At 48.5% G+C, this 27,755-nt stretch overlaps 1 protein-coding gene across 1 annotated transcript; it reads right to left on the bottom strand.

Annotated features, from left to right (window-relative positions):
- LOC147100672 (segment polarity protein dishevelled homolog DVL-1-like) lies at positions 1-27,755 on the bottom strand. Its single transcript, XM_085967170.1, has 3 exons — positions 27,437-27,755; positions 5,904-5,973; positions 1-2,469 (listed from the first exon to the last, which is right to left on the bottom strand). The coding sequence occupies exons 1-3, from the start codon at positions 27,604-27,606 to the stop codon at positions 2,404-2,406; spliced, it is 306 nt and encodes a 101-aa protein (XP_085823296.1). The 5' UTR covers positions 27,607-27,755; the 3' UTR covers positions 1-2,403.

Here is a 27,755-nt window from a genome sequence, read left to right as displayed (position 1 = left end):
CACGGGTCTCCCCGCCTGGTTAAGGGTTGCAGCTAGGGCAAAGTCGGATGCGTCGCTCTCCACTTGAAAAGGGAGGGACTCATCCACAGCGTGCATTGTGGCCTTCGCAATATCGCTTTTTATGAGAGTGAAGGCTGCACAGGCCTCTGCTGTCAGGGGGAAGGAGGCGGACTTGATGAGGGGTCGGGCTTTATCCGCATAGTTGGGCACCCACTGAGCATAGTAAGAGAAAAACCCCAGGCATCTCTTCAGTGCTTTCTGGCAGTGGGGGAGGGGGAGCTCCATAAGAGGGCGCATTCTATCGGGGTCTGGGCCGATGACTCTGTTCTCCACTACGCAGCCAAGAATAGCAAGGCGCTTAGTACGAAACATACATTTGTCTTTGTTGTATGTGAGATTCAGCCGCTGGGCCGTCCGGAGGAATTTCCCTAGATTAACGTCGTGGTCCTGCTGGTCGTTGCCGCAGATGGTGACGTTGTCTAGATATGGGAAAGTGGCCTGGAGCGCGTTCTGGTCAACCATCCGGTCCATCTCCCGTTGGAAGACAGAAACTCCGTTGGTGATGCCGAAGGGAACTCTGAGAAAGTGATAGAGCCGACCGTCAGCTTCAAAAGCTGTGTACTGGCGGTCCTCAGCCCTGATGGGGAGCTGGTGGTATGCTGACTTCAGATCAATCGTCGAGAACACCTGGTATTGTGCTATCTGATTGACCATGTCAGATATGCGGGGGAGTGGGTATGCATCCAACTGGGTGTAGCGATTGATCGTCTGGCTGTAGTCAATAACTAGGCGCTGTTTTCCACCAGTCTTCACCACCACCACTTGTGCTCGCCATGGGCTATTGCTGCTCTCGATAATCCCTTCCTTCAGGAGTCTCGCTACCTCGGATTTAATGAAACCCCTATCCCCGGCACTGTAACGCCTACTTTTGGTAGCGATGGGCTTACAGTCGCGGGTGAGGTTAGCGAACAAGGAGGGGGGGGGGGGGGGGAGACTTTAAGGGTGGAGAGGCTGCAAATGGCGCGCGGCGGGCGATTTAAAAACTGCTGGCTGCAGACCGTGAGAGGGGGGAGGGGTCCACCGTACGCTAAAGTGACACTCTTAAGGTGGCACTGAAAATCCAACCCCAGTAGGACGGCAGCGCAGAGATCGGGCAGGACCAGAAGTTTAACATTTTTGTATTCAGTACCCCGCACTGAAAGAGTCACCATACAGTAGCCGCCGACTTCCGCTGACTGGGCTTTGGAAGCCATAGAGATGCGATGACGCGTCGGCAGGACCGGGAGAGAGTAACTGCGCACCGTGTCGGGGTGTATAAAACTCTCCGTGCTCCCGCTGTCAAAAAGGCAGGTAGTGGCGCGGCCGTTTACCGTAATGTCCCTCATGGACCTGGACAGTTGATGCGGGAGAGATTGATCCAGCGTCACGGAAGCCAGCGTATGTTCAAGCGCATCGATGCGGTCGTCCGATGAGGCGGTGGTGGAGTCCGGGTCCCCCGTAACCGAAGTCGGAGGCGTCCAAGATGGCGGACAAAATGGCGGCGCCCACGGTCCCGATCCCCACGCGGCTGGGGGAGCCCAAGATGGCGGGCAAGATGGCTGCGCCCACGGTTCGCACGCGGCGCTGCTGGCGTTAGCGGTCTTCCCTTTGCAGGCGCTAACGTAGTGACCTTTCTTCCCGCAGCCGGAGCAGGTAGCATTCTTCGCGGGGCAGCGTGCTCTAGGGTGTTTAGCTTGGCCACAAAAATAGCATTTTTGTGCCTTGGACATCGCTGCAGCAGTCGGAGGTGGCGGTCCCATGGCCCAAGATTGCGGCGTCCACGGCGCGGGGCGATTAGGGGAGAAAGCGTCCATATTTCTGTGGGCCGCGTCGAGCGAGAGCGCGAGGGACACTGCCTTTGTCAGGTCTATTTCACCCTTCTCCAGCAGCCTCTGCCGGGAGTAGTCGGACCTTAGACCCGCAACGAAAGCGTCTCGTATCAGTCCCTCCGCATGTGCCGCGGCCGATACTTCCTTGCAGTCGCAGCCGCGTCCGAGTACCCGCAGTGCCCGTAGGAAGGCCTCCACCGATTCCCCGGGCTGCTGTCTGCGAGATCTTAAAAGGTGCCTGGCATAGACCGTGTTAACCGGGCGTGCATACTGCCCTTTCAGTAGGTCGATAGCCGCCGTGTAGGTCGTCGCATCTTGGATTAAAGTATAGACTTGGTGGCTCACCTTCGAGGCCAGGATTTTCAGTTTATTTTCATCAAGAGTCACGGTCGAGGCTTCCAGATACGCCTCAAAGCAACGCAGCCATTGTGCGAATTTAGTCGACGAACCCGCTTCTTGGGGGTCTAGGTCCAGGCATATTGGTCTGAGGGCTCGCAGCAGCGCCTGCTGCTCAGCGTTTTGCGCCATCGGTTGATCAGCATTCGCAGCCAACATTTAACTTTGGTAATAAAATTGATGCACTATCAATTGCTACAAAAGACTGGAAGTTGAGAAAGTAATAAACAGGCTTTTATTACCAAAGAACAGAGCATGCCTCTTGTGGTTGCCTGGTATCCAAAAGGGCCGGGGGCTGCCGAGCAGCGACCTTTATACCCAGCCATGAGGGTGGAGCCAGGGGCGGAGTCAGCTGAGGCATGCACAGACAAGTACAACAATATGCAAGAGTGAATAACAGTGAACAACAGTACTAACAACAGTGGTGAACAACAATACTAACAACAGTGGTTTACCACACAGTGCAACTAGTTACCGTTTCACTAGCTGAACTGGGATGATTACCTACTGTTTCACTGGTAAACTAGTTCAACTAATGAAGCAGTAACTAGTTATCCAGGAGCCATTAGTGAAGCAGTAACTAAAGAAATCAGCCACTCTGCAAGGCATCAATGTCTGGACCCTTAGCTTTGCCCCGTTGCAGTGCTCTGAGGCAAACCAGAGGTTTTGCTCTGGATTTCTCTCAGGCCAGGTTTCTTCTGATACCTGGGATGGCAGGAATGACGTATGAAGAGAGATTGAGTCGATTAGGCTTATATTTGCTAGAGTTTAGAAGAATGAGAGGGGATCTCATTGAAATTTATAAAATTCTAACAGGACTAGACAGACTAGATGCAGGAAGGCTGTTCCCGATGGCGGGGGAGTCCAGAACCAGGGGTCACAGTCTAAGGATAAGGGGTAAGCCATTTAGGACAGAGATGAGGAGGAATTTCTTCACCCAGAGAGTGGTGAACCTGTGGAATTCTCTACCACAGAAGGCAGTTGAGGCCAATTCATTAAACATATTCAAGAAGTAGTTAGATATATTTCTTATGGCTAAAGGGATCAAGGAATATGGGGAGAAAGCAAGGACAGGGTACTGAATTTGGATGATCAGCCATGATCTCATTAAATGGTGGAATAGGCTCGAGGGGCCGAATGGCCTACTCCTATCTTCTATGTTTCTGAAACTACTCAAAGTCTTGAGCAAACAGCTCATCTCTCATTACCTCCCATTCTATGCTTCTTGATGTGATAGTAAATGGAGACACAGACTTCCTTGTTTGATGTTCCACAAAGCTCACCACACAAAGATCTTCAGTGCCCTCTATCACAGTTAGTCTGTGTGAGTAATTACATTACATCGAGTCTACAGCACAGAAATAGGCCATTCGGCCCAAGTGTTCTAAACCAGCGTTTATGCTCCACACGAGCCTGCGCCCAATCCCACTCAATATCACTCCACTCCTGTGGGGATCGTTACTGCAACAATCCTGATGCCTCGGGGGAGCAGCAAAGCTCACATCCAATCTGCTAACGCAGTTAACACACAGTAAATTAATACACTGGTTACAGATCCTGTCAGTTTTACTGCTTTCTAACATACAGTCAGAGCAATACAATTGAAGTACCCCCACCCCTGCTCAATCCCCAACCAGTGCTAATATATGAGGGCAGTCTCTTTGGATTGGGGTGGTGGGAGGGAGAGGATAGGAGGACTGAAGAGCTCAACAGCTCTACATAAGAACATAAGTAGGAGGAGCAGGAGTAGGCCACACGGCCCCTCGGGCCTGCTCTGCCATTCAATAGAATCATGGCTGATCCGAACCTAGACTCATGTCCACTTCCCTGCCCGCTCCCCATAACCCCTAATTCCCTTATCAGCTAGGAAACTGTCTATCTCCGTTTTAAATTTATTTAATGTCGCAGCTCTCTGAGGTAGCAAATTCCATAGATTCACTACCCTCTGAGTAAAGAAGTTTCTCCTCATCTCAGTTTTGAAACGGCAGCCCCTTATTCTAAGATTATGCCCCCTAGTTCTAGTCTCACCGATCAGTGGAAACATCCTCCCCACATCCACCCGATCAAGCCCCCTCACAATCTTATATGTTTCAATAAGATCGCCTCTCATTCTTCTGAATTCCAATGAGTAGAGGCCCAACCTACTCAACCTTTCCTCATAAGTCAACCTCTAGTGCGTACAGACTAATGATTGGCACTACCTGCATTGAGTGCTTTCAGTGAAACAGATGTCTCATCGCTAATGATCCTTCCCAATTTTCTCCCCTTCTTGTCCAACTCTCTTATTACCTAGCACACAGTCTCTCATCCTCCTTCAAACAGAACAAGAAATACAGGAACTCGTAAGAAAAATCTTTCCAGTTTTGAAGAAGGGTTCGACCCGAAACGTCAACTCAAATTTCTCTCCACGGATGTTGCCTGACCTGCTGAGTTTTTCCAGCATTTTCTGTTATTAAGAAAAATCTTATACTGCAAACCCTCCCCAACAGTGTATCTTACACTAAATATCTGGGATGCCCCACGTCAACCAAAACAAATCCCACTGCCCCACTCTCTCCCTACTGTGCTGTATCAATCCAAAATGAATCTCACTGCCTCACCCTCTCCCTATAACCGAGCATCAATCCAAAACTAATCCCACTGCCTCACTCTTGTCCCATAGCACTGCATCAATCCAAAACGAAGTCCTGCTCTCTCCCCATAGCTCTGTATCTTCCTCCGCTCAAAGCTTTATTTTCCTTTAAAAGACTCAATGGTCTCTACCTCAACCTCACCCTGGGGCAAAGTATTCTATGCTCAACAACATGAAATTTCTCCAAACCTGTCTCTCCTCACTCCCTAAATTGATGATCCTTTGTCACTGATACCCCAACCAGTCTGTCCGTTATCATTCTATCGCAATCCTTCACAATTTAAAATCTCTTCTTACCCTTCTCTGTTCCAGTGGAAATAGTTACAGTATCTGAAGTCTCTCCTCATGACTTGTGGGGGAATTTGAACCTAATCCACCCAGTGGGATACTGGCAGAATCAATTCAGCCGCCTGTTTTACACCCAATCTTACTTTCCAAGCATAGTAAAACCAGGCGGGGAGTCAAACTGGTCAGTTTCCCGCCAGGCGGTTAGGTTAAAATGACCCCATAGTTTCCCATTCCGGGCATCATCCTGGAGAATCTACGCTCTGTAGCTTTAATGTCCTTTCTATAATGGGGAGCCCAAAACTGCACAGTCTCTAATTATTACTTATTTACTCTTGTACTCTATGCCCCATTCATAAAACCCAAAAGAAGTGCTGTCCTTTTCGTAGCTTTATCCAACTGCACGCACACTTTCCGCGGGTTCTGTATTCGAACCCCAGATCTCTCTGTTCGCCCACACCCATCAGTGTCTTTTCATTGTTGCTCCTCTCAAACTAAGGGCCCACACCCGAGACATTAGCTGCTCTGTTCAGCACTGGTGCTGTCTGACTTGCTGAGTGTTTCTAGCATCTTCTTTTGTTTCTGACTTTAATAAAACCGTCTTCAGGCACATTAGGAGTCCAGGACGTGACTTGGACCCTCCGTTGGGGTAACAGTTCAAACCCAGGGATGCGTCGCTCCCTCCCCATCCCACGGTCTGTGTCCTCATCGATATCACTTACCCATGAGACCACTCTCCCATTGAAGCACGGTAACTTGGCATTGTCATCTGAAATCTCTTCCTTCACAACCCTGCAATGGAAAGTAATGGCAGCATTAACCAGGGCACCGCTTACATTTATAACGCAGGCCAGAGGCCAGGGGATGGCAGCTGAAAAGTAGATCCCAGTTGCATCAATGTTGGGTGTTACAATTCCACTCCTTAATTCAATTAACAGTGTCTTCCTGGTGATGATTGGAGATGGACTCCAACAAGGGCCCAGATACCTTGCCTGCAACAGTACTAATTAGCTCCACATGTCATTTGTCAGCAAGCAGCTGCCCGTACTGTACTGTGTGTGTCGCACAGCTCTGGGCACAAGAACCCGCATCTCTCTGCACATTTCACACCCTCAACTGCAAGGCTGCTGGGAGCATTGTGCAGAGTGACAGATTAAGTGAGTGGGCAAGAAGGTGGCAGGTGGAGTGTAATGTGGGGAAATGTGTGGTTATTCACTTTGGTAGGAGGAATAGAAAAACAGAATATTTTTTAAATGGTGAGAAACTATTAATTGTTGGTGTTCAGAGGGATTTGGGAGTCCTTGTACACGAAACACAGAAAGTTAACATTCAGGTACAGCAAGCAATTAGGAAGGCAAATGGCATGTTGGCCTTTATTACAAGGGGGTTGGAGTAAGAGTAAGGGAGTCTTGCTGCAATTGTACAGGGCCTTGGCGAGACCCCATCTGGAGTACTGTGTACAGTTTTGGTCTCCGTACCTACGGAAGAATATACTTGCCGTAGAGAGGGTGCAACAAAGGTTCACTATATTGATTCCTGGGATGAGAGGGTTGTCCTACGAGGAGAGATTGAGTAAAATGAGCCTATCCCTCGAGTTTAGAAGAATGAGAGGTGATCTCATTGAAACATATAAGATTCTGAGAAGGCTTGACAGGATAGATGGTGAGAGGCTGTTTCCCTTGGCTGAAGTGTCTAGAACTAGGGGCATAGTCTCAGGATAAGGGGTCGGCCATTTAGGACTGAGATGAGGAGAAATTTCTTCACTCAGTGGGTTATGAATCTTTGGAATTCTCAGGGTTGTGGATGCTCAGTCATTGAGTATATTTAAGGCTGAGATCGATAGATTTTTGGACTCTAAGGGAATCAAGGGATATGGAAATCGGGCGGGAAAGTGGAGTTGAGGTCGATGATCAGCCATGATCTTATTGAATGGTGGAGCAGGCTCGAGGGGCCGTATGGCCTACTCCTATTTCTTATGTTCTGGTGCCCCAGTGACTGACAGTACGGAGCTCTCCGTCTCACCCATTAGGTTCCCCAGTACCCCAGTGACTGACAGTACAGAGCTCACAGTCTCACCCATTAGGTTCCACTGGTACCCCAGTGACTTGACAGTACGGTGTTCATAGACTCACCCACTGGTGCAGGCTTCATCTTGAGAACAGGAAGTCACTTATCGGGCTTATTAAAATTGTGCTGAAATCTCTGTAGTTATCGGGCTGACATGGCAGTGCGGAGGGGTAGGGTGCAGACAGATGTACCACACTCCCTTCTGAAAGGAACCCAGAGCGTCGGCACAGGAAGCCAACTGCCAACTGAGAGCCGCACAATTTTAAACTCTCATTTTTTTGCTGGAAAGCCATATGCACCCTTCTCTCCCCCTCCACCCCCTCTCCCCTCCCAAAAATACTGCCACACCCCTGCCGTCCAGCATTTTAATGGGCAGTTTGTTTTAGTTGTGGCAGATCTATTCACATTGCAAACATCACGTTAATTCCTTTCTCTACAGTCCAGCAGATTTGCCCAGGGCCGGGGTTGGACGGGCTCTGACACTCTCCTCTCGGTCCAGAACACTGACAATTTAAACAATTTGCATGTGGGCGCTTCATGCTGAGCTTTTGTGACCAGAATACAACAGTCTTTTGTTTTCCTCCTTAAGCAAGTTAAAGGCAGCGTTACCCACTGAGCAGCTCACTGAAACCCACAGGGAACACCTAACTCCTGCACGTAAAAATACTTACCGTGCTTGGGAACTGTTGTTGCTCACCGTTACCCTCAAGGATCTCTGGTGATTGGGGTTTGGTGCCCAAAACTGAACGCAGTGCTCCAGATGGGGTCTGACCAAGGCTCTGTACATGAAGCATCACTTCCTCCCCTTTGTATTCCAGCCCCTTCGCGATAAAGGCCAACATAATAACTTTTTGATAACTTTGTAGCGATTTGTTTACTGTATCTGGACACCTTCCACTGAAACCCAGAATGACTGCTTTTACAGCAGAGATGAGACAGTGCGAACACTGCACCGATTCAGTAGCTCAAGGCAGTGGGCTAGACAGGCCACAAAGTCCCAGATTTGATTTGCAGTGAGCACTGAGTTTTTAGATCGCAGGTGGGGCAGTAGAAGGGGGCAATATAGACAGCCCCAGTACTCCTGGGCTCGGGAGGGGCTAAATATTAATTCAGGCATGGTTGTCGCTCCTGATCTCACTGGAAAGTGCAACCTGGGTGAGGACAGAACCAGGCTTCGGCTACGAACCCCACCCATGGGAGGAGGACAGAAAACTGGAGGGGAAATTGTTTTGAAGCTGCCTGTCTGACAGTAGGGGTCTGTCTGTGCTTTCAACTGAAACCCGGGGTGCACATAATCTGGGAGAATGCATGTTAAGCACACACAGTAATCTAATAAGATGTAGCTTCATGTTGATATAATTAGCCAAGCAACTATTTTTTTTTATAAAAATGGTTTGCTTCACAAAAGTCTGCAGTCAGAATACTGACCTTTCCTCCGAATGGGAACTGATTCAAACTCTAAAGGTCAGCCCAGGAAAATCAGAACTTCCAGCAGCTTCTATAAACTCTCATTCTTCGCCTCGCCCTTGTTCAGCTCTCCTAATCCCTTCAGGTTTGCGGCTGCTAATTATCGGCAGTCCCGTGAAACACAGCAGGATCTTGGGCCGGGTTGTATGGAGATGAGCTCCACTGTAATGGGGTGACTGCTGATAATCACAATAAGTCAAACACATGCAACCCCATAAAATGCTCAGGCAGGGTAGTCAGTTAAACACCGAGTCACAGGAGCTGAGGGTTATAGCACTATCCTCTCAATCCGTGCGATTCAACCCACATACATGACACGGTCGTCTCTCTGTTGGGCAGGGTTCCTACATGAATTAAATCTGCTGCAATGTCTAGCGACGGGCCCACAGCACAAATCATCCTTAGTTTGGAGGGGAAGGACTTTATTCAGCAAATGGGCCCAAAGTGTTAACCTACCATTATCTGCAAATTCTGACAATTAGACCATTTAAATATTGGGAAGACTGTTTTCGGTCCCCACCACAAACTCCGTTCCCTAGCCACGGACTCCATCCCTCTCCCTAACATCTGTCTAAGGCTGAACCACACTGTTCGCAACCTTGGTGTCATATTTGACCCTGAAATGAGCTACCAACCACATATCCGCGGTATAACTAAGATCACCTATTTCCATCTCCGTAACATCGCCGTCTCCGCCCCTACCTCAGATCATCCACTGCTGAAACCCTCATCCATGCCTTTGTTACCTCTAGACATAACTATTCCAACGCACTCCTGGCTGGCCTCCCGCATTCGTAAACTTGGGGTCATCCAAAACTCAGCTGCCCGTGTCCTAACTCGCACCAAGTCCCGTTCGCCCATCTCCTGTGCTCGCTGACCTACATTGGCTCCCAATTAAGCAACGCCTCGATTTCAAAATTCTCATCCTTGTTTTCAAATCCCTCCAAGGCCTCGCCGCTCCCTATCTCTGTAATCTCCTCCAGCCCCACCCCCAAGATATCGGCGCTCCTCTAATTCTGCCTGCTTAAGCATCCCTGATTATAATCACTTAACCATTGGTGACCATGCCTTCTGTTGTCAAGGCCCCAAGCTCTGGAATTCTCTCCCTAAACCTCTCGCCTCTCTATCCTCCTTTAAGACGCTCCTCGGATCCCCACTCTCTGTTCGTTCCTGGGACGTGGGCGTCGCTGGCAATGCCAGCATTTATTGCCCATCCCTAATTGCCCTCGAGAAGGTGGTGGTGGTGAGCCGCCTTCTTGAATCGCTGCAGTCCGTGTGGCGAAGGTACTACCATAGTGCTGTTAGGGAGCGAGTTCCAGGATTTTGACCCAGCGACGATGAAGGAATGGCAATATATTTCCAAGTCAAGATGATGTGTAACTGGGAGGGGAACTTGCAGGTGATGGTGTGCGAATGCGCCTCAGTCTGCAACATAAATAACTGGCTTGCGAGTGATGTGTTACAGCAGGTCAGGGTCAGTGTTAATGTGGAGCTTTAGTTAGACAGTGTGCTGGATACTGTGACAGCACAGCAGCTTTGGAGCTGGAGAGCTCGCTCCCTTAATGCTGCAAACTGTCCATCTCCCTGGATATAACACGCGTCCTTCAAGCCACTGTCCGCCTCAACTACGTATATAAGTGTGGTAAAGAGGAGAAACAGGTTAACACAGATCGGCCAACATTGGGGATGTGTGAGGAATGAGGTTTGTGATCAGGAAGTGTGAGATAGAAGTGTAAATCCATTTAGATACACCGAGCTGTATTTATAGAGTAAGAAAGGATCGGCCACCAAACAGTCTGAGGCAGCAAGAGGGTTGGACCCTGCCCAATCCACTCTGCTCATTAGTGCATGGCAGTACATGGAAAAGCTTGTATTAACAGGGAATGTTTGCTCAGGCACTGACTCATTGCCCACATGCTCCAATGCCAGGGTTAGCTGCAAGTTGTTTAACAGGAATGACTGTGTAAAGGGAATGTTGTGCTCACTCGGAGGGTTCCAGTGCACCACCATCAGAAAAGAAAACACTATTTCCTCCTCTTCCCCCCCTAAAAGTGCTGACTCTCACTGGGGTTCAGGTCCCCTCCTCCCCTGAAGGTGCTGATTCTTGTTGGGGTACAGCCGGCCTCCATTACTAACCCACATGGCCATTCTTGGTCTGAGTCTAGACAGTAAGGGATAGTGGGCTGTTTGCCCCTGGAGCGGTCAGTCTGCGTGCACTTGACAATCACATGCTCACACTTTCCGGCAAGGGTCAGTGATCAAGAGCAGTAACCCTGGCTGGTTAATTCCCCTCCCTAACCTAGGGCAGAGGTCAATTGTAGCCCTTATTACAATCCCAGCTGAGATCAGTTAACTCAGCACAGACTAGGAATGCAAGGTGGGACTGTCCTGGTGTGTGGCTCAGTGCCACAACAGATGGTGTGAAGGGTTGTGCGCGTGTGTATGGGCTCTGCTGTGCACTGCAGTGAATCTGTAACCACGCAGGGAACACACCCAGTTTAAAAGAAAGTGAAAGCCCTCGAGAATGACACTGCGAGCTCCCTTTCCACCCCCACTCTGTATTGAGTGCAGAGCTCAGTAGATGGAAGCAAGACATCCTGGCCTTCCACAGATGGTCACCTTTTAATTCTTACTTCAGCCACTGGGCAACGGTTGGGGGAGGGGGGGGGGTGCAAGTCGCATCTTTCATATCCTCTAAAGCAGGGTGTGAGGCAAGCTGGGGACCCTTGTGCTCCAGACAATTGAATAGTGATGGTAGATGCATGGATTGCTTGATGCACTGGTGGGATCTAACTGGCCGGATCTAGCTGGCCACTCCTTCCACCCCCACCTATCTCCCCCTCCTGCTCCATGAGCTTGTCTCCAAGCCCCTCCACCCTTGCTCACTCCATCCATCAACACAGCACATAAATTGAGCTGGTTACGAGCTTGTGAGATACTGACAGGCTCCATAGATTGGGTAAATTTACTGCCGCATTTTGCAGGAGCCCCTTTTCCGCACTCCATCGTCCTCCCCATGTTAGGCTGCTGGTAATACATGGGCTCCATTGCCAAGGTTATGCATACAGAACATTTAAAAGATAAATCAATGCGAGCACACAGACCACAATCACTCATTCTTGGTAATGGGTTTAAAGAGATTGTGTTATGGAGTATCTGCAGCGAACTCCCTTTATAGCTTTAATCAATCACCATCAACATAGGCAGTATGTCACAACAGCTCTGTGTAAAGGACCAACACACAAGAGACACACAACCTGCTCCCGTCACACACCACTATTTTCATCTGATCCATTCAGTTCTGCCCCTCCACAGCTTCTAGGCATTTCCAGCTTGCAAATCTCCCACAGCACGTAATACAACACAAGGCAATATATGCAGTCTTAACACAGCACAGGGTGGAGGTGCACTGTACAAACCGGCAGCATGTGGACAGTTAGACGGGCAGAGGGCTGAGTGCATGCGGAGAGGTAGCTGGGGCCAAGTTACTGAGCTCAAGCTGACCTTGCCGTTCACGACAGTACCACGTGGCAGAAGTATCCTCATCCACACATGGGCGCAAGAGCTAAATGCCAGAGGAGAGGCGAGAGTAGCTGCCCTCGATCAAGAGAGTGTTTGACAAAGTATGGCATCAAGGAACCCTAGGAAAACTGAAGTTAAAGGAGATGGAAAGGAAACCCTCCCATGGTTGGAGTTGTACCTGACCACTTCTTTCCCCATCTGATCTGACAGACTGCAAATTTCATTGCAGGCAGCACGATATGTGCCCCCAAGCCAGCAGGGTCCTCTTCAAATATGCAGATCCAGCTCGGCTGACATCATCCGGGCCAATCTGCAGTTTTTTCCTCAATCTCTGCCGTCTCCACATTTTAAATCTTTCACATGAAGATCACCAATTTACACTTTGCCGAAACACTGTTGTTAAAAGAACAGTGTGAGGCTCGCTGGAATTCAGTTTTGTGCCGCAGTTTTAAAATGGATTTATTTATTTGGATGTCGCGGACAAGGCAGCATTTATTGGCCATCTCTAGTTGCTCGAGCAGATGGTGGTGGGCCTTCTCCTCGAGCCGCCCGAAGAGGCCAGGCCTGAAACATTAACCGGCCTTTTCTCTTTCCACATGCTGATAGAGCTGCTGTGTATTGCTAGAATTTGCTGTTTTTATTTCGGGTTTCTGCATCTTTACTTGCATTCTGCCCTGCTGTTTGGGAATGTGGGATCGATCCCTGCTCTGAGGGGGACCTGATCCATTGTGTTACATAGGAACATAAGAAATAGGAGCAGGAGTAGGCCATTCGGCCCTTCGAGCCTGCTCCGCCATTCAATGAGATCATGGCTGATCTTCTGCCTCAACTCCATTCACCGGCCCTATCGCCATATCCCTTGATGCCTTTACTAGTCGGAAATCTATCGACTTCTGTTTTGAATATACCCAATAACTCAGCCTCCACAGCCCTCTGTGGTAGAGAATTCCAAAGATTCACCACCCTCTGTGTGAAGAAATTTCTATCCCATCTCAGTCCTGAATGGCCTACCCCTTATCCTGAGGCCCCTGGTTCTAGACTCCCCAGCTAAGGGAAACATTCTCCCAGCATCCACCCTATCAAGCCCTGTAATAATTCTGTATGCTTCAATGAGATCCCCTCTCATTCTTCTGAATTCAAGAGAATACAGGCCTAGTTTACTCAACCTCTTCTCATACGACAGTCCTGCCATCCTAGGAATCAATCTCGTGAACCTTCGTTGCACTCCCTCTATGGCAAATATATCCTTCCTTAGGTAAGGAGACCAAAATTGTGCACAATACTTCAGGTGTGGTCTCACCAAGGCCTTATATAATTGGAGTAAGACTTCTTTACTCCTGTACTCAAATCCTCTTGTAATGAAGGCCAGCATACCATTTGCCTTCCTAATGGCTTGCTGCACCTGTACATTCACTTTCAGTATGTATGTTGCTGTGCGAGGTTGGCCAGTGACAGCCACATCGAGGGAGAAACATAGAAGATAGGAGCAGGAGTAGGCCATTCGGCCCCTCGAGCCTGTTCTGCCATTTAATGAGATCATGGCTGATCATCCAAATTCAGTACCCTGTCCCTGCCTTCTCTCCATATCTCTTGATCCCTTTAGTCTTAAGAAATATATCTAACTCCTTCTTGAATATATTTAATGAACTGGCCTCTACTGCCTTCTGTGGTAGAGAATTCCACAGGTTCACCACTCTCTGGGTGAAGAAATTCCTCCTCATCTCTGTCCTAAATGGCTTGCCCCTTATCCTTAGACTGTGACCCCTGATTCTGGACTCCCCGACCATCAGGAACATCCTTCCTGCATCTAGTCTGTCCAGTCCTGTTAGAATTTTATAAGTTTCAATGAGATCCCCTCTCATTCTTCGAAATTCTGCATGTTGTCTCCACACCCCACTCATGCTCCTTCAGATGGACGTCTCCGAGTGGGACTGGCAGACACCTGCCCTGAGCTCGGTGATCTACGTTGGCTCCCGGTCCGGCAGCACCTCGAATTTAAAATTCTCATCCTAGTTTTCAAATCGCTCCATGGCCTCGCCCCTCCCTATCTCTGTAACCTCCTCCAGCTCTACAACCCACCGAGAGCTCAGCGCATCTCCGATTTTCATCACTCCACCATTGGAGGCCGTGCCTTCAGCTGCCGAGGCCCCAAGCTCTGGAATTCCCTCTCTACACCTTTCTGCCTTTCCTCCTTTAAGACGCGTCTTAAAACCTACTTCTTTGCCCAAGCTTCCTGTCCTAATATCTCTAAGTGGCTTGGTGTCAAATTGTGTATGATAATTGCTCCTTTGAAGCGCCTTGGAACATTTTACTCCATCGAAGGCGCTATGTAAATGCAAATTGTTGTTGTTGCTCTCTCAGTTACACAGTCCTACGAGATCGAAGGAGAAAAGGAAGAGGGGGAGTTTACTCTAACATTTTTTTAAAAGTTGGATGAAGTTTCAGCCATCTGAACTGCGGTTGCAACTCCTTTCGCTGTAAGCTTTACGAGCTGTTTCTGAGCACCAGAGAGTACAATTGGACAGGAGTGGTCAGTGAAAGTGTGGTTTGCATCTTTAAAAACAAACATTGGGAGTTTTGAAGAAGGGTTCGACCCGAAACGTCAACTCAAATTTCTCTCCACGGATGTTGCCTGACCTGCTGAGTTTTTCCAGCATTTTCTGTTGTTAATTGGGAGTATTTTTATAACCTGAGCTGCAAAGGTATGTGTAAGAATGTTAGTGGCAGACAATTGCGAGTTGGAGAACAGAAGGCAGGGAGAACACATTATGTGGGTCCTTAGAATAATGAAAAGGTGGAGAGAAGGTCAAGGCAAGCAGGCTATCATCTGATAGGAAAATAGGAGGCTGGAATCTAATTAAAGGTTCCCTGTGAGCTAAGGAGGGTATTTAAAATGCTGAATCCAGTCAGGGTATGATGCCCTACCCAGTTGAATAGCCCGATGACGCACTATCTAGATTCACACGTGAAGAAGGGCCACTAGGGCCAAGTGCCAGAAGAGGAGAGAAAATTCATCCACCTAACCCCAAGCCCAGCACGACATTCCGTGCGCCCAAACCTCACCCAGGACAGGATCATGAAACACACCCCAACACAAACAAGCAAGACCAGGGGGAGGCAGAAGACCAGGTGGAATAGCAAATTGAAGGCAGAGATCAATACAGTGCTGTCCCTCCAACCTCCAGTCTGGGCAGCTGCTGCCAGCACTCTTTTTACATTAAATATCATCTATAATTGATTCTGTGGCCATAGTATTCTGATCCCTGCCAAGATCTTTCTTCAGGAAGCTTTTCTCCATCGTTATGGTTACAAAGGACTTATTTTCTTGTGCACATATATCATTTTGCTGCATACATTAATTTAGAATAGATTCTGGTGCTTACACTCACTGAAACACCACTTCCCCCCCAACAGCTGCTGTAAATGCTCCATTTTCAGTGACCAGAATGCATTTGTGTGCTGATGTAATGGCTCCCTGGCCACTCCGCATCCCCTGCACCAGCACTCGGCCCTTCCCAGTGTGATCCATCAATTAGATTTTCATTCACAGGAAGCTGGTTCTTGAATTTTAACTGGAGGAAATGAATCTGAAACAATTAGAACACAGCTTCATTGTGAAACTATTCATGCCCTCTTCACCTCCAGTTTTAAACAACATGAAAACAGCAAGGAGCAATGACCAACCCTGGGCTGTATGACAGTTAGATGCTGCCTTCACCAACTGAGACTTCTCAATTGCTGTCATCACTGACCTGCCCTCTACACCCTGCACACCCTTCAGTTACTCGAAAATTTGGAGCCGATGCCCTCTGGGCACTCCCAATACCCTCACCAGAGCGCCATGGAGCAGCTTCACTGCCCCCATTATCCCATGCAGTCAATTTCAAGTCACACGGCAGCCTTGTACCTTCCAACCTGACCAATTGGCTCCAACTGCACTAGCCAATCGGACGATTTGTTGCTGCTCATGCCCTCCTTTCCCACCAGTGACTAATCCATGGTACCAACCAGAGGCAGAGGCCAATCCCCCCACCCCCCCCCCCGGCAAATCAGTGGCCAATCCCCTCCCCACCCCATCAGTGGCCAATCCCCGCCCCCCCCCCCTCCCTATCAGTAGCCAATCCCCGTGCCCCCCCCATCAGTGGCCAATCCCCACCTCTGAAACTTTTGCATTTCATTCCAAAGCCTTTTAAAAACCCTCTCTTTGATCGGGTGTCCTGTACCCCACCATCCCATTCACCCATGCTTGCAGTTGTCCTCCCCAACTGTTGCCCTACAGGACGGTGCTGTACAAACGCAAGCTGTCGTTGAGGGAGTGAGAGGATTCTCCATAGGACAGTTCTTCAACTGAACACCAGTAACCAGACAGAGCTAGGTACCAGCCTGGAGCGAAAAGTTGGGGAAAACTGCAACAGGACAAGGAAAAGACAAGCCCCTGGATCTGATGTTACTCATGAGCTGAAGAGGGGTTTTAGTTTGGAGGTGGGTCAGTGAGTGCAATTACCAGCCCAGGTCTACAGTACCCGCTGTGACCTTCTTTTGAAAATGTTTATCTGCACAAGTTACCACACAGGCCAAACACAGCTGAGTGAGACTGCACTCGCCTGGTTCCATTCTTATCTATCTAATCATAACCAGAGAATCACCTGCAATGTCTTCTCTTCCCGCTCCCGCACTGTTACCTCTGGTGTCCCCCAAGGATCTATCCTTGGCCCCCTTCTATTGCTCATCTACATGTTGCCCCTTGGTGACATCATCCGAAAAAACAGCTTCAGCTTCCACGTGTACACTGACAACACCCAGCTCTTCCTCACTACCACTTCTCTTGACTCCTCCACGGTGTCTAAATTGTCAGACTGCTTGTCCGACATACAGTTCTGGTTGAGCAAAAATTTTCTCCAATTAAATATTGGGAAAATCGAAGCTACTGTTTTCAGTCCCCGCCACAAACTCCGTTCCCTAGCCACGGACTCCATCCCTCTCCCTAACATCTGTCTGAGGCCGAACGACACTGATCGCACCCTTGGTGTCAAATTTGACCCTGAAATGAGCTTCCGACCACATATCCGCAGCATAACAAAGACCGCCTACTTCCACCCCCGTAACATCGCCCGTCTCCGCCCTTGCCTCAGCTCTTCCGCTGCTGAAACCCTCATCCATGCCTTTGTTACCTCTAGACTTGACTATTCCAATGCACTCCTGGCTGACCCCCCACATTCCACCCTACGTAAACTTGAGGTGATCCAAAACTTGGCTGCCCGTGTCCTAACTCACACCAAGTCCCGTTCACCCATCACCCCTGTGCTCGCTGACCTACATTGGCTCCCGGTTAAGCAGCGCCTTGATTTCAAAATTCTCATCCTTGTTTTCAAATCCTTCCATGGCCTCGCCCCTCCCTATCTCTGTAATCTCCTTCTGCCCCCCACCCCCCCACCCCGAGATATCTGCGCTCCTCTAATTCTGCCCTCTTGAGCATCCCGGATTATAATCGCTCAACCTTTGGTGGTCGTGCCTTCTGTTGCCAGGGCCCTAAGCTCTGGAATTCCCTGCCTAAACCTCTCCGCCTCTCTATCCTCCTTTAAGACGCTCCTTAAAACCTACCTCTTTGACCAAGCTTTTGGTCACCTGCCCTAATTTATCCTTATGTGGATCGGTGTCAAATTTTGTGTCTTAAAATACTCCTGTGCAGCGCCTTGGGACATTTTACTACATTAAAGGCGGTATATAAATACAAGTTGTTGTTACTGCACAGGCCAAACACAGGGGGCCAGAAATTCGGGTCGGAGGCTTCCCGCGGGTGCAAGCCCCCGACCTGCACTTACCTTGCGCACCTGCCGTTGAGCTGTGGGCCCGCGTGGGATTCCGATCCTGGGCCTGCTCCAGCTGCGGGCGCGCAGTGCTTGCGTATCCCAGGGGCGCAGTTAGTTCGAAGCGTCCCCTGGGATCACGTGGGCCATGGAGAGCCAATCAGAGCAGGGAATCTCTATTCATAGATTTGACAGGACGACCTGTCAAATCTATGAATAGATTGGCCCCAAAACCAAACTAAAACTTCAAATAATTTTTTTTTAAAACATCACATTTTTAAAATAACTATAAATTACATAAAATAACTATTTTAAACAATAATTTAAATTTTTGAAAAAATTACAGTTTTTAATGGAGCTAAAAATAAACTTACCTTTCTTTAAAGTATTTAAAAATAATAAACCTGTGGGAAAAATGTTTTAATTTTACTTAATTCACCACTTACCTTGTTAAAAGCAGGCCTTGCGACTGCTTTTTAAACGCGCAGCTGCTGGAGACTTACCCTCCCGGAGAAACCTGTAAATAAAAAGGAAGTTCCAGGCGTACGCGCTGCCTCTCCGGTGCACGCGTTCGACCTGTGAACCCCTTCCTTCAAGGGAACGGAAGTTCCGGTTTCCAGCGCATGCGCAGTGCATGCAATAAACCGGCACTTTCGTTGGCCCTGCGCGTGAGTACCCAGCGCGTACTCACCCGTGGGGACCCGAATTTCTGGCCCAGGGTGTTACCGCACAGGATAACATCACATAGGTCAGAGTGTTACTCACAAGATAACATACAGGGCACACACAGGCCAATACTTAAGATAATGCACAGGCCGCACACAGGGTGTTGCCTACAGGATAACAATGCACAGACCAAAGCTTTATCACAATATAATGCACAGGCAACAGAGTGTTTCCTACAGAACACACAGAGTGTTGCCCACAGGCGTGATCCCGCCACAGTCACCAGCCTGTCGACACACACTGACTAGGCTCACATATGAAGAATGGTTACTGAAGCAACCAATGAGCAGTGCGAGGTATGTGGTACATGGCACTGCCGATTGGAGACAAAGACATCAGATAATAAGCACCAAATTAGAGCTTCCCGTGCAGCCCGATGGGAACGGCCACTATTTGTGGCACCACCTTACTCTCCATGTTTTATCTGACAAACTAAGAATATAATTATATATTATTTACAACTTGCAGATGCCTCCCTCACTGCCGCTGCAAACTCTCAACTTATAAATTATAAATCACAAGCACTGGTGCCAGCCCCATACTGTGCAACAGACAGCACAAGTCAGCAACTGTACGGCTGATCTTCATCGTGGGGAGGGAGGTAGAGGAGGCAGGATGGCTTCATTTGTATCAGGGGGCTGTTTCCCCAAATTACGGCACCTTTTAATCCATCGTTGCTGTAGGTATGTGTCAAAAGTTCGACAAATTATGATTTGAACCAAGTCCCATTCCCCCATCACCCCTGTGCTCACCGACCTACATTGGCTCCTGGTCTGGCAACACCTCGAATTTTAAATTCTCATCCTTGTGTTCAAATCCCAACATGGCCTCACCCTTCCCCATCTCTAACCTCCCCCAGCTCTACAACACTCCAACATCTCTGTGGTCCTCCAATTCTGGACTCATGTCCATCCCTGATTTGAATCGTTCCACCATTGGCAGCCTTCAGCTGCCTAGGCCCTAAGCTCGGGAATTCCCTCCTTAAACCTCTCCGCCGCTCTCCCCTCCTTTAAGATGCTCCTTAAAGCCTATCGCTTTGACCAAGCTTTCGGTCATCTGTCTTAATATCTCATGTGGCTCGGTGTAAAATGTTGTCCGATAACGCTCTTGTGAAGTACCTGGGGACATTTTACTATGTTAAAGGCGCTATATAAATGCAAGGTGCTGTTGTTGAAGACTTGTCCCATGCAATGTACTCTGAAGGCTGCTCAGAGGGACAGAACCCAGCAGACCTTTCCACATACCGTTAAAGAAAAGATTCTCAAATTTGGAAACAATCTTCAAATGGAAACTCCTTTTATTCAATAAACCAACTAGGACATTAATAAATATTATTATAAATATCAATGAGAATATTGGACAATTTTAAAAGCCAATACCTTTGAGAAATGAAACTTAAATAACACCGGCGAGCTGTGTAAAGGACAGGTGCTCGCACTTCATCCGATTTCTCAAATCTTGCTGCTGATCTTTTCCCCCAATCCTTGCTGACATGTAAGTTTTTCCAACTTCTACTGGTGCCCTGGCCACCATCGCGTCAGTGACCATGACTTACGTACTGAAAGATTTAAGACCCAGCAAAGAGTGGCTGATGGTGTGAAACGGCCTTCACGCAATCTGGCTCTGTTCCCAGCCCTTCTGCGAGTGTGCGCTCTCCATTAACAGCACTGAATATCGTTTCCACCCATGCCTCAGTGGGGTAAAGACAGAATGTGACTGAGCCCTACAGACGGAAAGGTCCCAGGTTTAAAGACGGTCTGGGCTCAGCTCCCCCTCATCATACCAAGAGCAAACATCAGCCAGCACTCCTGCTCCACTGCAATGTGCACAACAGATCAGCTGGGATCGGACTCAGAAGAATAAATACAGTGGAAGGGCAAATTCATCTAAAGAAAAGGTTGTGGAGAGACATACTGTAGGGTGATTAGGAATGAGATTAAGAAAATGGATAGTCAGAAAAAGAAAAAGGATAGTCAGTATAAGGAAAAAAATAAATAAGTAAAAAGATATTGGAGGAGTATGAATGGGTCAGGGTTGCTGCGTTGGTGAATACAGGCACTAATTAGAATGAAGGGACATGATGGTAGGGTCTTGAAGGAAACTTGGCTTCAGCCAGGACAAGATTGGCAATGAAATATTCCTGGCTATAACGTCTCGAAGCGAGACAGAGAAGGAAAACTGGAGAAGGGGTTGTCTTATTCATTAATTACAGCCTTGAAAGGGTTTGTTAATAGTGGTGGTCACACAGAGTCTGTCTGGCTGGATCTGTTACTGTATTGAGAGCAATGTTCCCTCCGAGCTGCGCGGCCCGCAGGCCGCGCAGTGACGGCAAAGGTCCCCCGCAGGCCGCGCAGTGACGGCAAAGGTCCCCCGCAGGCCGCGCAGTGACGGCAAAGGTCCCCCGCAGGCCGCGCAGTGACGGCAAAGGTCCCCCGCAGGCCGCGCAGTGACGGCAAAGGTCCCCCGCAGGCCGCGCAGTGACGGCAAAGGTCCCCCGCAGGCCGCGCAGTGACGGCAAAGGTCCCCCGCAGGCCGCGCAGTGACGGCAAAGGTCCCCCGCAGGCCGCGCAGTGACGGCAAAGGTCCCCCGCAGGCCGCGCAGTGACGGCAAAGGTCCCCCGCAGGCCGCGCAGTGACGGCAAAGGTCCCCCGCAGGCCGCGCAGTGACGGGAAAGGTCCCCCGCAGGCCGCGCAGTGACGGGAAAGGTCCCCCGCAGGCCGCGCAGTGACGGGAAAGGTCCCCCGCAGGCCGCGCAGTGACGGGAAAGGTCCCCCGCAGGCCGCGCAGTGACGGGAAAGGTCCCCCGCAGGCCGCGCAGTGACGGGAAAGGTCCCCCGCAGGCCGCGCAGTGACGGGAAAGGTCCCCCGCAGGCCGCGCAGTGACGGGAAAGGTCCCCCGCAGGCCACACTCCAGCTTTCACATTGTAAATACTGCGCATGCGCAGAAATTTAAAGGACCGTGCATTAAAAGAAACAGGCCGTGCAGAACAAAGCGCAGCTTATAGGAAACATTGATTGAAAGTACATTGTAGACTGACCAACAATGGGAAAGAAATTGAGGATGCGATTTGTTGGCAGGTTTGAAAAAAGTGTAATAAGGCGGGGTATGAACAATCCTAGGGTAGACTGGGATACGGCAACATTTGTGGTCATAATGTGAATTCTGGTTAATGAAGCAGGACCAGTGAGTGACCTGAAGGTGCAGGAACTTGGGAAATATTGACCATATTCCAACAAGGGTTACACTGAAAACAGATAGAGGATGAGGAGTCCCAGATAAAAGGTGTTGGGACTGGAAAACAGCCAATTCCAATGGGACCTGGTCCAGATCAATAATGTGGAAAAGAAAGGTAGATCAGACAGCAGACCAGCAGCATGAGCTATTTAAATATGAGATGTCAGTTTAACATCAGTGGTGGGTAAAGTTTTAGAAACAATAATCAAGGAAAAAATTAACAGGCATTTTGGGAGGTTTAGGCTAATTAAGGAGAGCCAACACGGGTTTGTAAAAGGCCAATCGTGTTTGACTAATCTAATTGAATTTTTTGATGAAGTAACAGAGGATTGATGAAGGGAATGCAATGGATGTTGTCTACATGGATTTTCAGAAAGCATTTGACAAAGTACCACATAGAAGGCTGGTTAACAAAATTGAGGCTCATGGAATAGGTGGGTCAGTGGCAGCTTCGATAAGGAATTGGCTTAAGGACAGAAAACAGCGAGTGGTGGTAAATAACAGAAAATGCTGGAAATACTCAGCAGGCCAGGCAGCATCCGTGGAGAGAGAAACAGAGTTAACGTTTCAGGTCTGGGACCCTTCATCAGAACTGGAAAAAGCTGGAGATGTAACCGATATTAAGCAGGTGCAGAGACAGGGGGGGTGGGTTTAGGAGGGGAGGAAGGAATAGAAAGAACACCCTGTACTTTTGTAAGAGGCAGGAAAGATAAAATGTTGCAAATGGGAATGGCCAAAAATCATACTCCTCAATCACCCCCAACAGCCCTTCTCCTTCACCTGGCACCTTCCCGTGCAAGCGCAGGAGATGCAACACATGCCCTTTTACCTCCTCCTTTCCCACTGTCCAGGGCCCCAAACACCCCTTCCAGGTGAAACAGCGATTTACTTGTACTTCTTGCAATCTAGTATACTGTATTCGCTGCTCACGACGTGGTCTCCTCTACATTGGGGAGACCAAACGCAGATTGGGCGACCGCTTTGCGGAACACCTCCGTTCAGTCCGTAAGGGTGACCCTGAGCTTCCGGTCGCCTGTCACTTTAATTCACTGCTTCACTCCCACTCTGATCTCTCTGTCCTCGGCCACTTGCATTGTTCCAATGAAGCTCAACGTAAGCTCGAGGAACAGCACCTCATCTTTCGATTAGGCACTTTACAGCCTTCCGGACTCAACATAGAGTTCAACAATTTCAGGTAATTATCCCTGCCCCCATTTTTCATGCAGTATGATTTTTGCCATTCCCATTTGCAACATTTTATCTTTCCTGCCTCTTACAAAAGTACAGGGTGTTCTTTCTATTCCTTCCTCCCCTCCTAAACCCACCCCACCTGTCTCTGAACCTGCTTAATATCGGTTACATCTCCAGCTTTTTCCAGTTCTGATGAAGGGTCCCAGACCTGAAACGTTAACTCTGTTTCTCTCTCCACGGATGCTGCCTGGCCTGCTGAGTATTTCCAGCATTTTCTGTTGTTATTTCAGATTTCCAGCATCCGCAGTATTTTGCTATTATATGAGTTGTGGTAAATGGTTGTTTTTCAGACTGGAGGATGATAGACAGTGGTGTTCCCCAAGGGTCAGTGCTGGGGCCACTGCTTTTTTTGATTATATATATAAAAATTACCTGGATATTGGAATACAGAGTAGAATTTCTAAATTTGTCGATGACACCAAAACTTGGGGGTGTGGTAACAGTGATGATGATATCAATCGACTGCAACAAGACATGGAAAGGCTAGCAAAATGGGCAGACAAGTGGCAGATGGAATTTAATAGAGAAGTGTGAGATGATGCATTTTGGCAGAAGGAACAGGGAGAGGCAATATACACTTAATGGCACAGTTTTAAAGAGCGTGCAGAGACAGAGGGACCTGGGAGTTAATGTGCATAGGTTACCAGAATGGTTCCGGGGATGGGGGATCTTCGCTACAAGGACAGGTTGGAGAAGCTGGATTTGTTTTCATTAGAGCAAAGGAGGTTGAGGGGTGATTTGATAGAGGTGTACAAGACTATGACGGGTTTGGATAGGCTAGACGGGGAAAGGCTGTTCCCACTAGTTGATGGTATGAGGACTAGGGGACACAGATTTAAGGTTTTGGGCAAGAGATACAGGGGGGATGTGAGAAAAAAAAATTTACGCAGCGAGTGATGAGGACCTGGAATTCGCTGCCAACGGAAGTGGTGGAAGCGAACACACTCAGTATTTTCAAGGGGAGACTGGATAGGCACTTGAGGGAAATAAACTTGCAGGGCCACGGGGATAGAGCGGGGTAATGGGACTGATTGGGTTGCTCTACAGAGAGCCGGCATGGACTCGATGGGCCGAATAGCCTCCTTCTGTGCCGTTATGACTCTATGAATAATGTGAAGGTTAAATACTTCTGCTAGAAGTAAAGGGCGTGTCAAAGGCAGGGTTCCAAGTGGCTGTCATAGAAGATTCTCGAACATCATTTAAAAAGGGAATTGGATAAGTATTTGAGAAAGCAGAATATAAAAAGGATACAAGGAAAGGGCAGTAAATACTTGAAGGAGAAAAAACTGCAGGGATATGAGGAACGAGTGGGGCTAACTGGATTGCTCTTCGAAAGAGCCAGCAGACTCGATGGCCGAATGGCTTCCTTCTCTGCTGTACTATTCTATGATTCTATGAAATGGGATTAGATAGTTGAAGATCAAGCATTAGCACAGACATGATGGGCCAAATGGCCTCTACTGTGCTGTAAATTCTGATTTATAGTAACATACAGTGTACTGTTATTCAAACAAGTGATTAACTTGATCCCAATTTAAGTACACCTACTCTGACTGTAGTCGGAATTTTCTTTGTGTAACATGTTGGAGCAGTAAATATATTACATTTGATTATGATTGGATGAGCATTTCCCATTATTATCCAATAATGATCACTCCTAGTGAACAAAGTGTCTCTTCACCTGATCTGATTCCACACCTCATCCTGAGACCAGCTGTACGTAGAGCAGCACTGTTTAAAAGGATTGGGGTCGAGCGAATCTAGACCCTGATCCCAGACACCCTGCATATTATTTCCTTATTTCTATCTTCTATTTTCTCTCTCTCTGTCGCTACTTATTCCCAAGTTTGCTTGATTATATTAGCAAATTACATGGTTACAAAGTATTTACAGCCCAACAGGTCCATGTCAGTGTTTATGCTCCAGACGACCCTCCTCCCACCCCTCTTCATCTAACCCGATCAACATATCCGTCTATGATAGCAAAATACTGCAGATGCTGGAAATCCGAAATAACAACAGAAAATGCTGGAAAAACTCAGCAGGCCAGGCAACATCCATGGAGAGAAAATAGAGTCAACGTTTCGGGTAAACCCTTTATCAAGACTGAAGAAGCACAGGAAATGAAATAGATTAAAAGGCCAGTATGGGGGCTGGGAGAGAACAAAAGAGAAGTGAAGAGACATTAAGAGGCATTCAAAACGAGACGAGATGGTGATAGGACTAGTGGAGACAAAAGACGGCTCTAGATTAGGTGTGAAATGCGCTGGCAACATATCCTTCTATTCCTTTCTCCCTCATGTGTTTATCTAGCTTCCCCTTGAATGCATCGATGCTATTCACCTCACCCACTCCACGTGGTAGAGTGTTCCACATTCTCACCACTCTTTGGGCAAAGAAGTTTCTCTTGAATTCCCTATTGGATTTATTAGTGACCATCTTATATTTATGACCCCTAGTTCTGGTCTCACCCACAAGTGGAAACATTTTCTCTACATCTACCCTTTCAAACCCTTTCATAATCTTGAAAACCTCTATCAGGTCATCCCTCAGTCTACTCTTTTCTAGAGAAAAAGAGCCCCAAGCCTGTTAAATCTTTCCCGATAGGTATAACCTCTCAATTCTGGTATCATTTTGTATCTAGCCAGGTGATTTAAGAGTCTATAGCGTTGGTTACCAAACCTGTCAAGATGCAATCCTGCCTCTCAGTAACCTCACAAAGCTCATCTACAATGAATTACTTTGAAGTTTGCTGACAAAAGTAGCAAGATTGGCCAACAGCAAGGACAAAGGAAGTTTATTGGACTAGGCAGGCAGGAGGAGGAGGATGTAATTTAATGCAGAAAAGAGCATTTTGGGAGGAAAAACAAGGAAGGAAAGTAAACACTCAATGGAAAGACACTGAAGGGTGTGGACGAACAGAGAGACCTGGGGTTTAAATACAGAATCCCAGAAAGAGTGTGTGCAGGTATTATAAATGGGTTTTAAAAATGGGGCAGAGTGTATAAGAGTAAAGAAGAAATTATAAATTTGTACAAAGCATTGCTTAGGCCACAGTTAGAGACTGTGTGTGCAGTTTTGAGGCCCCATAATATAAAGGACATTAATGCCATAGATAGCGTACAAAGAAGGTTGTGGCTCAGTGGGTACCACACTCACCTTTGAGTCAGAAGTGATGGTTCAAGTCCCATTCCATAGACGCGAGCCCCATAATTCAGGCTGACATTCCCAGTGCAGTATGGAAGGAGTGCTGCACTGTTGGAGGTGCCGTATTTCGGATGAGACGTTAAACCGAAGCCCTGTCTGCTCTCTCAGGTGGATGTAAAAGATCCCGTGGCACTATTTCAAAGAAGAGCAGGGGAGTCTCCTTGGTGTCCTGACCAATAGAAACATCGAAGATAGGAGTAGGCCATTCGGCCCCTCGAGCCTGCTCCGCCATTCAATGAGATCATGGCTGATCATCCAAACTCAGTACCCTGTCCCTGCTTTCTCCCCATATCCCTTGATCCCTTTAGCCTTAAGAAATATATCTAACTCCTTGTTGAATATATTTAATGAATGAATTGGCCTCAACTGCCTTCTGTGGTAGAGAATTCCACAGGTTCACCACTCTCTGGGTGAAGAAATTTCTCCTCATCTCTGTCCTAAATGGTTTACCCCTGATCCTTAGACTGTGACCCCTGGTTCTGGACTCCCCCACCATCGGGAACAACAAATAGTGAGCACCCCACAACAAATAGTGAGTGCCTCACAACAAATAGTGAACACCCATAGTGAGCACCTTACAACAAATATTGAGCACCTCACAACGAAGTGAGCAACCGTAGTGAGCACTTCAAAATAAATAGTGAACACCCGTAGTGAGCACTTCACAGCTAATAATGAGTAATCATAGTGAGCACCTCACAACAAATAGTGAGCACCGCCCCGAACACAGACCGGTTACATTCACACACACGGCCCTGGCTTTGAACAAATCGCCCCCATTTCACCCTCCAGTCCCCGGGCTACAATCCTTGGGAGCCCCGGGCGCGGTGCAGGGAGCCGGGCGGAAGCCGCGGCCCGTCCGCGTCCCCCTGGCAACACAAGCGGCCCCCACCGGACTCCGAATCCGCCTGAGGCAAGCGGCCGACCGTGACCCGGGGGGCAGGGTTTGCCGGGCCCGGTCTCGGAACTCACCCGAAGTCAAGGTCCATGGACTTGAAGAAGAATTTGAAGCTACTGCTCGGCCTGTTGTTGAGAACCTGCTTGAAGTGGCCAAGAGTGACCCGGTCCGGCGGCACCGCCACTTTCACCAAGTACGGCGTCTCCTCCTCATCCATGTGGTAAATTATCTTCGTCTCCGCCATCGGGGGTCAGAAACCCGGCGGCAAACCCGCTACCACCCGCCTTCCGTCTCTCTCACCGGCTCATGGATGTGGGAAAACCGAGAGATGTCAAACTCGACAGCGCGGCCTAGTGGACAGGCCCGGCTCCTCCCGCCCATCCGCGTCCGCAC

The sequence above is a fragment of the Somniosus microcephalus genome, chromosome 25 (genome assembly GCF_052327205.1).
Source record: "Somniosus microcephalus isolate GS21.2 chromosome 25, FLI_Smic_1.0, whole genome shotgun sequence".
Taxonomy (NCBI): Eukaryota; Metazoa; Chordata; class Chondrichthyes; order Squaliformes; family Somniosidae; genus Somniosus; species Somniosus microcephalus.
The sequence above is the reverse complement of the archived record's forward strand: the minus strand, read 5'-3'. Positions and strand labels throughout refer to the sequence as shown.